General features: G+C 38.8%; 1 protein-coding gene across 1 annotated transcript in view; it reads right to left on the bottom strand.

Moving 5' to 3' along the window:
• eif2b3 (eukaryotic translation initiation factor 2B, subunit 3 gamma) overlaps positions 1–14,634 on the bottom strand; it is a 135,496-nt gene that overhangs the window by 22,717 nt on the left and 98,145 nt on the right. The window contains exon 10 of the mRNA XM_073062893.1: positions 14,456–14,604. Within this exon, the coding sequence (XP_072918994.1) occupies positions 14,456–14,604 (149 nt within the window). The remainder of the gene's footprint in view (positions 1–14,455; positions 14,605–14,634) is intronic.

The raw sequence follows: 14,634 nt of genomic DNA, 5'->3' as shown, positions 1-14,634 counted from the left end.
AAGGGAACAACATCTGCAACACTCCAATCCTGCGGAACCTCTCCCGTACCCATTGATGAGATCATTGCCAGAGGCTCAGCAATCTCCTCCCTCGCCTCCCACAGTAGCCTGGAATACATCTCATCCAGTCCCAGAGACTTATCCAACTCAATCTTTCCAAAAGCTCCAGCACATCCTCTTTCTTAATGTCTATATGCTCAAGCTTTTCAATCCGCTGTAAGTCATCCCTACAATCACCAAGATACTTTTCTGTAGTGAATACTGAAGCAAAGTATTCATTAAGTATCTCTGCTATCTCCTCCGGGTACATACACACTTTCCCACTGTCACACTTGATTGGTCCTATTCCCTCATGTCTCATCCTCTTGCTCTTCACATACTTGGATATAGGACAGCAAGCTAGCAAACAATATCAAAGTGGATTGTTTTTTCAAGTACAGTATGTGAAAAATAAAACAGAGATGAGAGTGAATATAGGACTGGTAGAAAATGAGGCTGGAGAAATAATAACAGGGTAGAAGGAGATGGCAGATGAACTAAATAAGTATTTTGCATCAGTCTTTACTGTGGAAGACACTAGCAGTGTGCCAGATGTCGGAGTGTGTGAAGGAACAGAAATGAATGCAGTTACTATTACAAGGGAGAAGGTGCTCAAAAAGCTGAAAGATCTAAGGGCACATAAGTCACCCTGACCAGAAGAACTGTACCCTAAGGTTATGTGAGAGGTAGCATTAGAGATTGTGGATGCATAAGATAGGACAAAGTCAGCATAGTTTCCATAAGGTGGGGTCCTATTCCAGGGGTAAGTAAGAGGAGGTGTCAGAGAGCTGCCGTTTGGCCTCAGTGAGGTAGAGGTCCATTCACCAGACTACTACGGCACCACCTTTGTCTGTGGGTTTGATGGTGAAGTTAGGATTAGTGCGGAGAGAGTGGAGGGCAGTGTGTTCAGAGGGAGTGAGGTTAGAACAGGAGAGGAGTGGTGAGGTTGAGACGGTTGATGTCTCGGCAACAGTTGGAGATGAAAAGATCGAGTGCAGGTAGAAGGCCCGGTGGGGGTGTCCAGGAGGAGGAGGAGGAGGGTTGAAGATGGGAGCAGGGTTCATCAGTAGGGAGAGGGGAATCATTGTTAAAGAAGTAGGCTTGGAGATGTAGGCAACGGAAGAAGAGTTCAGCGTCATGGCGGGCACGGAACTCACTGAGGTGTGGACGGAGGGGGACAAAAGTGAGGCCCTTGCTAAGGACAGAATGTTCTGCCTCAGTGAGGGGAAGGTCAGAGGGGATGGTGAAGACATGGCAAGGGTTGGGGCTGGGGTCAGAGGAGAGTAAAGAGTGGGAGGTCTCAGGAGGGAGAGGGAGGTTGGGATGTTCAGGGAGAGCAGACTGAGGGGAGGATGGGGGATCAGAGGAGTGGAGGGGAGTCGCGGGGAGGATAGGGGGTAGTAGAGGAATAAGACAAGCAGTAGGACCCAGCGGCAGTAATAACGGTCCCGGTCTGGAGACGGTCAGGATAAAAGTTAACTGAAAGTTAACCCTAAGAGTTAACTTGCAGGTTGAGTCGGTAGTGAGGAAGGTAAATGCCATGCTAGCATTCATTTCAAGAGGTCTTGAATACAAAAGCAGGAATGTAATGCTGAGGTTTTATAAGGCACTGGTGAGGCCTCACCTTGAGCATTGTGAACAGTTGTGGGCTGATCTAAAAATAGATATGCTGACATTGGAGAGGGTCCAGAAGCAGTTCACAAGGATGATTCTGGGAATAAAAGGGTTATCATACAAGAAACATTTGATGCCTCTGGCTTGTACTCACTGGAATTCAGAGGGATGAGGGTGGGAGAACATCATTGAAACCCTTTGAATGTTGAAATCCCTAGACAGAGTAGAAGTGGAAAGGATGTTTCCCATGGTGGGTGAGTCTAGGACAAGAGGGCACTGCCTCAGGATAGAGGGGCGTCCATTTAAAACAAAGATGCAGAGAATTTTTTTTTAGCCAGAGGGTAGCGAATTTGTGGAATTTGTTACTACAGGTACCTGTGGATGCCAGGTTGTTGGGCATATTTCAGTCAGAGCTTGATAGTTTCTTGATTGGACACAGCATCAAAGGTTACAGGGAGAAGGCTGGGGTATGGGGTATGTGGTTGAGGAGTAGAATAAAGGATCAGCCATGACTGAATAGCGAAGCAGACTCAATGGGCCAAATGGCCCAATTCTGCTCCTGTCTTTAGGTCTTAATAGAGGCACACAAGAAAGTGACTGGTTTTAATAAGATAGACAGAGCAAAGCTCTTTCCAGTTACAAATGGCTTGAAGCAAAAGGCAAATATTTTAAAATCTGGACAAAAAATTTAAGGCAAATAAGGAAAAATGTTTTTAAGCAGAAGCTTATTTAATCTAGACCCCAATGACTCATTCTATTTCCATCACCTTTACAATCATGACCTTTAATATGTAAATTGGATAGGCACTTGAATGGAAATGATTCTTGTGGGTTTTTGGGTAAAAATGGGGAAAAGAAAGGGATTAAATCGGTTGACTTAGAATTTTTTTTGGCCTTGTCCCGTGCTGTAAAATTTCTTTAGTTTCCCATTAGTCATAATAATGGTGTAATTTCCAGTGCTGCTTGGTTTGCTTTGCCTCTATCCATTTCCCCAAAGGATCGTTTCACAATAAATTTCATCTACCATTCATTGGTCACCTCTTCTTGCCTTTATCACTTTGTCAATTGTGTACACATAAGATAGCAAACAATGAACTGGAGGGGGATGACCATCCTAGTGAGAAGGTTTGCTGGTTTTGCAGCATGTGGTGGGGCGGGGGGGGGGGGGGGGTGTAGTGGAATTAAACTAAAGTTGCATGGGGATGGGAACCATTGCTCCAGAACAGATAGTGGAGTGGTTTGGAGAAAGATGTTGTTAAGCCTACATCCAAAGTCAGGAATCAAAAGGTCGAGCATGATGGGACTAATGTTTTGAGCTGCATATATTTCAATGCTAAGAGTATCGTAGGAAAGCCGGATGTGCTTTGGTCATGGATCAGCATGGAGAAGGTATGGCATTGTAGTCATTAATTATGCTTAGTTGCAGAAGGGGCAGAACTGGCAACTTAATGTTCCAAGATTCCATTGTTTTAGATATGATAGAGTGGGGGGGGGGGGGGGATTAAAGGAAGAGGGGTGGCATTACTAGTCAAGGAAAATGACACACCAGTGCTCAATCAGGACAGACTGGACAACTCGATTAGTGAAGCTTTATAGGTAGAACTGGGGAATAAGAAACATATGACCGCATTAATGGGATTATATTCTAGACTACCCAGCACTATGAGGGATTGAGAAGATCAAATTTGTAGAGAGAGCGTAGACTGTTGCAAGAAATGTAAGATCAGTACAGTAGGCGATTTTAAACTTTTCACATATTAACTGCAAATCCCATACTGTAAAAGGGTTGAATGGGAAAGAGCTTGTCAAATGTGTTAAGAAAAAATTGCTTAATCAGTACGTAGAAGTCCCAACCAGAGAGAGTATGATACTAGATCTTCTATTAGGGAACAAGAGAGGGCAGGTGACAGAAGTTTGTGTTGGGGACCACATTGCATCTAGTTATTATAATACCATTAGTTACAAGGTAATTATGGAAAAGGATAGGTCTGGTCATCAGATTTAGATTCTAAATTGGAAAAAGACCAATTTTGATAGTTTCAAAAAGTGTGGACTAGGACTGGTTGTCTTCTGACAAAAGCGTACTTGGTAAGTGGGAGGCTTTCTAAAGTAAAATTTTGAGAGTACAGAATTTGTATGTTTCTGTCAGAACAAAAGGCAAGGGTAACAGGTTTAGGGAACCTTGGTTTTCGAGTGATATTAAGGCCCTGGTTATGAAAAAGGAGGAGGTGCATAAGAAGGTATGGGCAGGCAGGAACAAATAAGGTACTTGAGTATAAGAAATGCAAGAGAACACTTAAGAAGGAAATCAGGAGGGCTAAAAGAAGGCATGAGTTTGTTCTAACAGACAAGGTGAAGGAGAACCCTAAATGCTTCTGCAGATACTATTAAGAACAAAAAGATAGCAAAGGATAAAATTGGTCCTCTGGAAGATCAAAGTGGTAATCTATGAGTGGAGGTGAGAAAGATGAGGGGAGATCTTAAATGGATATTTTTTGTATCTGTATTTACTTGGGATATGGACACAGAGTCTATAGAACTCAGGCAAAGCAGTATCAACTTCATGATCCCTAAACAGATTCCAGATGGGGGGGGGGGGGGTTGCTGTCTTGAGGCTAATTAGAGTGGATAAATCCCCAAGGCCTGACAAGGTCTTCCCTCAAACCCTGTGGGAGGACTCGTGCAGAAACTGCAGGGGTCCAGCAGTGATACTTAAAACATCCTTAAGCCACGGGTGAGGTGCCAGAGAATGTGAGGATAGCTTGATGTTGTTCCATTGTTTACTAAAGGCTCAAAGAATAAGCTAGGAAATTATTGGCTGACATCAGTAGTGGGAAAGTATCAGGAAGGTGCTCTATGAGACGAGATGTATAAGTATTTGGATAGACATGGAGTGATTAGGGATAGTCAACATGGCTTTGTGTGTGGTAAAGTGTACCTAACCAAATCTTAGACCATAAGACCATAGATAGGAGCAGAATTAGGCCATTCAGCCCACCGAGACTGCTCCGCTATTCCATCATGGCTGATCACGCATCCCACTCAAACCCATACACCTGCCTTCTTGCCATATCCTTTGATGCCCTGACCAATTAGGAAACTATCAACTTCCACCTTAAATATACACACGGACTTGGCTTCCACCACAGTCTGTGGCAAAGCATTCCACAGACTCACTACTCTCTGGCTAAAAAAATTCCTCCTTACCTCTGTTTTAAAAGGTTGCCCCCCCTCAATTTTGAAGCTGGGCCTTCTAATTCTGGATACCCCCACCATAGGAAACATACTCTTCACATTCACACTATATAGTCCTTTCAACATTTGGTAGGTTTCAATGAAATCCCAATGCATTCTTCTAAATTCCATTGAGTACAGGCCCAAAGCTGCCAAACGCCCCTCATATTTTAACCCCTTCATTCCTGGAATCATTGTGAACCTCCTCTGGACTCTCTCCAATGACAACACAACCTTTATGAGATAATGGGGCCCAAAACTGTTCACAATATTCCAAGTGTGGCCTGCTTAGTGTCTTATAAAGGCTCAGCATTATCTCCTTGCTTTTATATTCTATTTTCCTTGAAATAAATGCCAACATTGCATTTGCCTTCTTTAACATAAACGTAACCTGTAAATTAACCTTCTGGGAGTCTTACACGAGGACTCCTAAGTCCCTCTGCATTTCTGATGTTTGAGCCTTCTCCCCATTTAGATAATAGTCCACATTATTATTCCTTTTACTAAAATACATTATTGTTCATTTCGGAATTCTATCTGCCACTTTATTGCTCATTCTTCCGATTTGCCTAAGTCCTGCTGCAATCGCATTGCTTCCACAGCATTACCTACCCTTCATTTATCTTCATATCATCTGAAAACAGATGGAAAAATGGGCTGAAAAATAGCAGACGGAATTTAATACAGACATGCGTGAGGTTTTGCACTTTGGTAAGGCCAACCAATGTAGGTCTTACACGGTGAGTGGTAGGGCACTGAGAAGTGCAGTAGAACAGAGGAATCTGAAAATACAGATCCATAATTCCTTGAAAAGTGGTGTCACACAGGTTGAGAGGATTGTAAAGAAAGCTTTTGGCACATTAGCCTTCATAAAACAATGTACTGAGTATAGGAGTTGGGATGTGACGTTAAAATTGTATAAGACAATGTCGAGGCCTAATCTGGATTATTTTGTCAAGTTTTGGTCACCTACATATAGAAAAGATGCAAGTAAGGTTGAAAACATGCAGAGAAAATTTACAAGAAAATTACTAGGACTTGAGGACCTGAGTTATAGGGAAAGGTTAAATAGGTTAGGACTTCATTTTCTAGAATATAAGAGAATAAGGGGAGATTTGATAGAAATACACAAAATTATGAGGGCCATAGATAGGGTAAATGCAAGCAAGCTTTTTCCACTGAAGTTGGGTGAGACGGACAAGAGGTTATGGATTAAGGGTGAAAGGTGAAATGTTTAAGAGAAACATGAGGGGAAACTTTTTCACTCAGAGAGTGGTGAGTGTGGAACAAGCTTTCAGCGGAAGTGATAGATACAGGTTCAATTTCAACATTTATGAGAAATTTGGATAGGCACATGGATGGGAGGGTATACAGGGCTATAGTATGGGTGCAGATTGATGGGACAATGCACATTAATAGTTCAGCATGAATGGGATGGGCTGAAGGGCCTGTTTCCGTCTTGTAGTATTTCTATGACTTTTTAAGGACAGCTAGAATGCTTAATGTGGTATTTGAAGGCAGAAGCATGTCGAAGGAGAGATGGGGAAGCTTAATTGGCTGGATGGAAGGAACAATAAATAGGGAGACAGAAGACATACGTTTTAAGTAGGATTGTAGATGACATGTTTTGGGATGGATCTAGTTTTGGTTCTGGTAGGTGCTATGGTGGCACGGCTCCAGAGATCCATGTTCAATTCTGAGCACACATGCTCACTCTGTAGAGTCTGCATGTACTTCCTGTCACTGAAGGGGTTTCCTCCAGCTGCTCTGGTTTTTCCACACATCCCAAAGAACAGCTGGAAGGTTAATTGGTTGTTGTAAATCACTCCTCGTTGGCAAAAGGATTAAAAGCTACAGCTGATGGATATGTGACAGGAAGAGGTTGCAGAGAGGAACAACAACAATAGGACAAAGAAGAAATAGACCAATATGGCTATGCTATATGAAGCTGATGTGAATACAACGGGCTGAATTTTTTTGGATGGGGTGAATTTCAACTTCAATACTGATTGTGAAAAGACCAACTTGTCAGATTACGTTCCTTTTTATATGAATTAATGTTAGTTAACTACTTAATGTTGTTTGAATATTTAATCAATAATGATTTGAGTTGAATTTTGTGATTGAAAGAGTTTATGAAAAACATTGAATGTTCTAGATTTGACAAGAACAAGTTCACCACTGTTAAAGGCAGAAACTGCATGAAGTAAAACTAGTAAGCGTTCAACCTGAACAGCAGAGGTTTAAAGAAGGGACAGTGACCAGATTGTGGCTTGACTTGAAAAAATGATCTGGAGTAGGGCTTCCCAACCTGGGGTCCAGGGACCCTTCGGTTAATGGCAAGGCTCTTTGTGTGGCACATGGCCAAGTGGATAAGACGTTGGTCTAGTGATCTGAAGGTCGCTAGTTCGAGCCTTAGCTGAGGCAGCGTGTTGTGTCCTTGAGCAAGGCACTTAACCATACATTGCTCTGTGACAACACTGGTGCCAAGCTGTATGGGTCCTAATGCCCTTCCCTTGGACAACATTGGTGGCGTGGAGAGGGGAGACTTGCAGCATGGGCAACTGCTGGTCTCCCATACAACCTTGCCCAGGTCTCAGTCATCATCAAAAATCAATGGACAGCCGAAGAGAGAGAGAGAGAAGGCTCTATGGCATAAAAAAGATTGGAAACCCCCGATTTAGAGTTTAATGCATATCCAGAGAAACAAGAAATAAAATCAAAAGAAAATTGAACAAGAATATACAAGTAGCAAATATCCAAGTGAACAGGGAAGATCCATAAAGAATGAGATTAAAATAAAGCACAGTAAGAACTCAAAATGAAAAGGACTAAGAAAGGAAGCTCGCCAAAGATATCAATAAATTTATGTTAGGGAATCTGAATCAGGTTTAATATCACCAGCAAATGCCATGAAATTTGTTGTCTTTGCAGCAGCAGTACAATGCAGTACATAATAATGGAGGGATAAAAAACTGAATTACAGTATGTATATATAGATGTGTGTGTTTACAACAAAATCGGTAAATTAAATAAGTTCAAAATTAAAAATAAGGAAGTGTAGTGAGGTAGTGTTCATGAAAACAGGGTTGCTCAAAATAAGCTGGGTGCGTTAAAAGTTCATAATAGCGTAACAGGAGATAAGGCAACTGAGAATAAATCAACTGATTAGTTTCTATCAGTACTGGAAATGGATAGAGTGAAACAACTCAGGAAAATTAAGTCATAAAAGAAAATCAGAAACAAAAATAATGAAAAATTAATGGCACCAATGAGTGATAAATCCCTCGGTCCAGAAGGTTTCTTACCAAAATTTCAAAACAGGTAAGATTAATGACCTAAACCTGATCTTTATCCATCAGATTGGAAAATTAACACGATTTTAACATCTTAAAGAACTCTCTATTAATCAATTCCAAGTTTCAAGAAATAAACTGTAAACCTTGGTTTGCTTTGTTTTAAAATGACATTAAACTTCCTGATAGCTTCCTGTAAACAACTCCGTCATAAAGTGATGAGTAAGAATATCTGTGTATACAGATGCAGTCATTATTTACCCTATCTCAGTCACAGGCATACTGATCGGTTCCTTACCATACTAACAATAGCTTAAGAGTTTATTTTGGCAGTATTGCTTATTGGAAGACTCAGCCATTTAGGTGCCAGTTTCTGATATGAGATCACAGTGACTGACCTCTGAACAGTGGACCACCAAGGAAGTTAAATAGGTTAAAGAACTCTAATTACAAGTAGTATATGCTCCTTTGCCATCCACGTAAACAAACAGTTCTAGCAGAACAGAGGACCAACACATTGTGCAAACCCCATTCCTTCACACTGTGAAGTTTTATTATCTACTCATCATTTATTTTTAGGTTCTTACTGAAGAATAAAGAAAACAGAAATATTAGTTTTTGAAGATCTTAAGAAAAAAAAATCTAAGATTTTTCTTTGGACTTTCTTAATCTGATTTTTTTGAAAGATCTACTGACAGCACAGTTCAAAAACAGCTGATTCAGGTCAAGTCAAATAAATTGAATCTGATTAATTTCTACAACGTTGGGCCATTTCTAAAAGGGACTTAAAAGTAAATTTTAAAATATTGTTTCCCCAAGAACCAATTAGGTAACTAAGTTACAAAGATGAAAAAAGGCTCTCAGTCCACTTCCAGGACAACGGCAGCTTCGTCAATTGCAGCTGCGTTCAATGCTCCTGTGCTAGCATGAAAAATGCAACGTGATTCTTATTTGTGATTCCTAAGTGTTCAATCATCGTTACAGTTTTGTGTGAGTCATTAACCAAGAATGATACTAGTTCATGATGAAGTAGCCTTATGAATTAATTATCACTTTAACATTCAATACTTTCCCTCATATTCAGAACTATTTGAGTAAGTTTTTGGAGAATGCAAACCCAAGGAACCTAATGCCAGTGAGGGTCAGTGGTTCACTACAGCAGAGGACAAAATAAGAAGTTTTAATAGCTGCAGCCTATTAGCACAAAGATTTTGAAGTGCTAAGAACAAAAAGTGGAGTCAATCTTGAAAACTATAAAATACACCCTAGAATGGCTGCATGCAGGAATGCTACATTTGAAAGCTTGGTTTTATCAATCAACATTGGTATTCTTACAAGAGTAAGAATACAGGTACTTCTGAAACATTGTTATTCAATACATCAGAGTTACTGGTTACATTATAACGTATAATCTTAACTTGTTCGTCTCTCCAAAGTGTTTGTCAGAAAATCTCAAAGCATATTCAAATTATATTAATAACACATTTATTTCCTAAAACTGTGGTTTCTCCAAGACTGAACTTATCAATTTTATAGCAAATGAAAATAAGACTAAGATTGCTTCACGTAAAGATCTTCCCTTTCCTTAAGAAAATTAATCGTATTCAAAGTAACAAAGGTCTGAATTATTTTATGTAATGTCACTCAAATTTCAACAGCTCAATTATATGTAAACGAGGGACACTATATATATCTTAAGCACCGAGAACTGTGCAGTTGGAACTCTTTGATATAATTCTGTTTAAGATTTGTCTTTGAGTCTTTTATTCCAGTGTGGAATTTCTGATGAGACACTCAGTGGCAGAACCATCACAATATTAAGAAATGCAAAGCCCAAAGTTTGTAGTGGTAACAATGTCTAAAGTAGTGTTTGCTAACTTCACTGTGTCAATAACTTCAGAACTTCCATGGTGAAATTCCTTAGTGATTTTGAATGATGGTAATTCTGCTTCCTTTTGCAATGTTGCCAATTTCAATATTGTGCAATATTTATAATTAAAAATGAATTCTGAATTTAATGACAACATTTATTAAGTTTTAAAGAATTAAAGTTTGTTGTGTAGATCTCTGATGATCAATGAGAACAAGAGAAAAAGGAATTAGAAGTAGAACATTTCTGAGATTGAGAGAATAACAAAATGATAACGACTAAGAAATGGTAAGAAATGGTGATGGTGAGAAAGAACCAGACAGAGAATGATAGAAGGAAGGAGACAAAAATAAAGTGAGATGAAGAGGTGTTTAAGTTTGGCTAATTCAGTTTATTTACTAATTTTATATTATCATTTCAATGTAAGGACTGGGTATTTTTGCTCCCAATATAAGCGCTTGAACTATTCTAGCATTTTAGTAAAATGGCACAGTTGATCATAACTACCCAATTTATGATAATAATGACATTTTCTGAAAAGTGATAGTTTACAAAAGGGAGAGCATTCTAGAAAGAATGACCTGCACTTGTAACCACAACATTTAAGTGCAGGTTAATGTTGATCTCCAGGATGTTGAGAGAATCAGTGATGAAAATGCCCTTAAATGTTCAGGATAAGAAGTCAGACTCTCTTTTGATGGACATGGTTAAGATTTGCACTGTATTTACCACTTATCAGCTAGAATGTCATCTAGATCTTGTTGTATGTAAGCACAGGCTACACAATTCACTGATGAGCTGCAAATGGAATACAAGGTTGAACTCTTGAAGGTCATTACTGAAGCAAGTGAAGATGGTGAGGAATTCTCCCAATGATGTCCTGGGGTCATTGACCTCTGAAAATCACAAACACCCTCCTTTAGTGAGCCATGATTCCAACTGGCGGAGTACTTCTCCTTAGGTATTCATATGGATCTTTGTTTCCATGATCAGTCAAATCTGCTTAAAGTCAACATAAATTATTCTAAACCCTCCTATGGAAATAAATATGTTGGTTCACATTTGAACAAAGTCGGTGATGAGGTCTTGAGCCAGGTAGTCTGGCAAAATTCAAACTGGATATCAGTGAGCAGTTCATTGGTGAATAAGTGTCACTACATAGAATTGTTAACAGCACTTTCCATCACTTTAATGATAATTGAGAGGAGTTGAATGGGTACTTCTCATAGCTTAATTTGTCCTGCTTTATCCAGTCATGTTCTGAATATATGTGGTAAAGTACTGCAGCTGGACTACAAACATGGCTAATAGAGAATGCCATGTTCTTGGTTCCATAGCCTTTGTATCCAGTGGCTTCCATTGCATAAGTGAATCTGAGATATTGGGGATCTCAAAAGGAAGATAATTCACTCACTCAGCACCACTGGCTGAACATGGTTGCAAAAGCTTCCACCTTGCTTCTAGCATTCACACATTGGGACCTATCATCAATTAGGACTGTAGTATTCCTGGAGCTCCCTCTTCACATTAGCCAACCATTGTGGCAGGTCTAAACGTGGCCGGACTGCAGCGCTGGCATCTCAGTTTTGGGTAAACCTGGTGCTATTCCTGATAGGGCTTTTAACAAGAGTCAATGAACCAGAGCTGATCCTCTTGTTTAATCATGACAATTGAGTGAGGGATGAAGTTGTACATTTCTGCTGCTGCTGATGGTCCACAGAATTTTATGGATGCCCAGTCTGTTCGATCTGGTCTGAGTTTATCCTATTCAGAACAAATGGAGTACCACAAGGCACAATAGTATACCCTCACAATAGGACAATGGGATTCAGTCTCCATGAAGGAGGTGCAGTGGTCACTTTTTCCTGAGCTGCTACAGACAGCAGTTAAGTTTAAGCTACTTTAATTAGTCAATTTTATAGCAGTGACAATACACAAAATGAGAAAGTGTTATTGAAATGAAATCTAAACCTATAAACCCTAAAGCTGAACAGAAACAAATAATTAAAACAACTACATGCTAATTACAACCATATAAATTTTGTATTTTTTCTGATCTTTTATATGAAAATAATCTGAATTGATCACAGGCCTGAGCATTAAAAAAACATGTTAGTTCAAAGCTACAACATACCTCCATGATCAAGCACAGCCACCATGGAGATTACTTTGAATACCATCAAGCAGACGTGTAGGACTCTGAAAGTTGCACATTGTTTATTGATCCTCCTTCTAAACAATAATTATGACTGTGGGTGGGCTAGGGCAAAAGATGTAATTACGATACTGAACTGCAGTATATTACAGGAAACCTCTTTGTGTAGTTTTGGCACTCACAGTGCAAAGTTCTGTTTGGATAACAAATACTAACAACATTAATCGTCTGAACAATGTGTTTTGGCTTCGAAAACAATAAAGAAATATTTCTTCTAAATTATAAAATGACGCATCTGGAAAAAGATCAGGACAAATATTGCAAATACAAAGTACTTTTATGTAGATAGATACAAACTGTTTACTTTCCCCTTAAAATTCAGTCCAAAAATTTGAGATTCCTTTAAATTCATTCTTGGCAGATGCAGGTGAAGCTGATTTCATTGCCCATTCCAGATTGTACTGATACAGTGGCAAAAGTTTACCTCTTGAATCACTGTTGTTAGAATAGTAAAAACACTTTACTGTTCTAATAGATCAGTGCTTCCAGAATTTTGAGTCAGTGACAATAAAGATATGGTTCTAGGCAAATATGCATCATCCCTTCATCTACTCCAGCAACCCATATTAGAATTTTAGATCACACGTCATTTTTCCAGAGAAAATAACCACCCAGCCTAATGAAAAATTCCCCATCCTACCGGAGAATAATCGAGCGAATGTTTACTGCACCATTAATATCATAACTAGCCCACAGTGATTCTTCCCCAACATATTTGGATGCATACATTATGCAATGGCTCTAACATTTAAATCTATTGAAATAAATTGCACACTTCGGTAATGAGGAAAGATTCAGAACAGCAGATATCTAGATAATTAACCCTTAATAATTAGTTCTTTTATCACAACACTATTTGTGATACCTTGTGTGTACATCACACTTCTGCATTACAGAACTTCAATGTTTTCTGTTTCATCAATAACAATCTTCCAGAATATTCATCAGGTCTTGTATCATGTGTGGCATACAAGCAAAATTTTGTTTCCATTTGATGACGTTAAGTGAAAATGACACTGAACAGCTTCTCCCTCTACACTTGCTGAACAATTTTTCTAGTACTTTTTTTTCTTATTTCACAAGTACATTACTTACTGCATAGCAAGAAAGACAATCAGACAATCATGAAGACACCTTTAATATTATTTTCTTTTTAAGTATCAAAACGATATTTCAGTTTTTTGTTATGTCTTCAGACTAAATGTGTTCATAAATGGTTGAAGCTATGTAGTATTTGTTTCTCTTCATCCAATTTAACAATTTCTGCTTTGTTATTCCTGGATAAAAATTGAGATTTTTCTGACTCACCATAATTACTGATGAATATGTTTGCAAAACCATATCAGAACTTAAGACAGTGATCAAGAGATGACCAACAACTTAAGTAAAAATGGACAAATCTAGCATAACCATGAAATGAAATTTGCAACACAGAAGTAAATAATTACATTAGAAATGCAGTGAGATGGGTTAACTTTAGTTACACTGTGGGGGAGTAGGGAGCTGACGAATAGAATAAGAAAGAAAGAAACTGATGTGAAAAAAATCTTATCTTCCCACAAGATGTGAATACCATTCCTTTCATTTCAGAATGACTGATATCTGATATTTTAATTTTGTGTATATACTCTTTGGTTTCTACAATGAAAATGTAGTCTGCATTTTATTCAACTATAAAGGAATATTTAATTGCTCAACTTTACTAAAAACAATGAAGTATTTTGCCATTTTGGAACCTCATAGTATATGTTAATATTTAAATCTCTCTGTCAGTCATCTATTATCCTCTATTATGAGACTGGTTAAAACTGGTCAAATTTCTTCCATAAGTAAAAACAAATTCTCCAAAAAGATGCAATTTGGCTTGCAATAGGCCCATACACATAATAGGAGATAGAAAAGTGATTGCCATGTCAGAAGCTTATTTTTCCACCCCCATTAACATCGGACAGGGCACAAATACTACACTGACAGTGCTGGTGGCCACATTACAACAGAAGCTATTTACATGGAGCAAGATCTGTTCATCTTTTAGATGGCAAGGGTAAGTGAAACAAAATAAATCATGTGAGTAATTACTTTCAACCAAAACTTTGTGAAACACTGTTTCCACTTGCAGACATAAATTGCAACATTTCTAAAAGCTGCATTCCAACATTTCCTTCTTGTTATTGTATCCTCACTTACCCTTCTTCAATTGTGACATTATCCATGATCACTGAATTGGCAATTTTAACTTTCTCTTTGATTGTGCATGAGGCCCCAATGATTGACCGCTTGATAGAAGACTTCTCTGCTACTTCAGTCGAACTACCAATCATACAGTCAGACCCAACCTGTGCAGAGGGAGAAAAACATAATATTAA

Source organism: Hemitrygon akajei, chromosome 12, assembly GCF_048418815.1.
Source record: "Hemitrygon akajei chromosome 12, sHemAka1.3, whole genome shotgun sequence".
Classification (NCBI taxonomy): Eukaryota; Metazoa; Chordata; class Chondrichthyes; order Myliobatiformes; family Dasyatidae; genus Hemitrygon; species Hemitrygon akajei.
The sequence above is the reverse complement of the archived record's forward strand: the minus strand, read 5'-3'. Positions and strand labels throughout refer to the sequence as shown.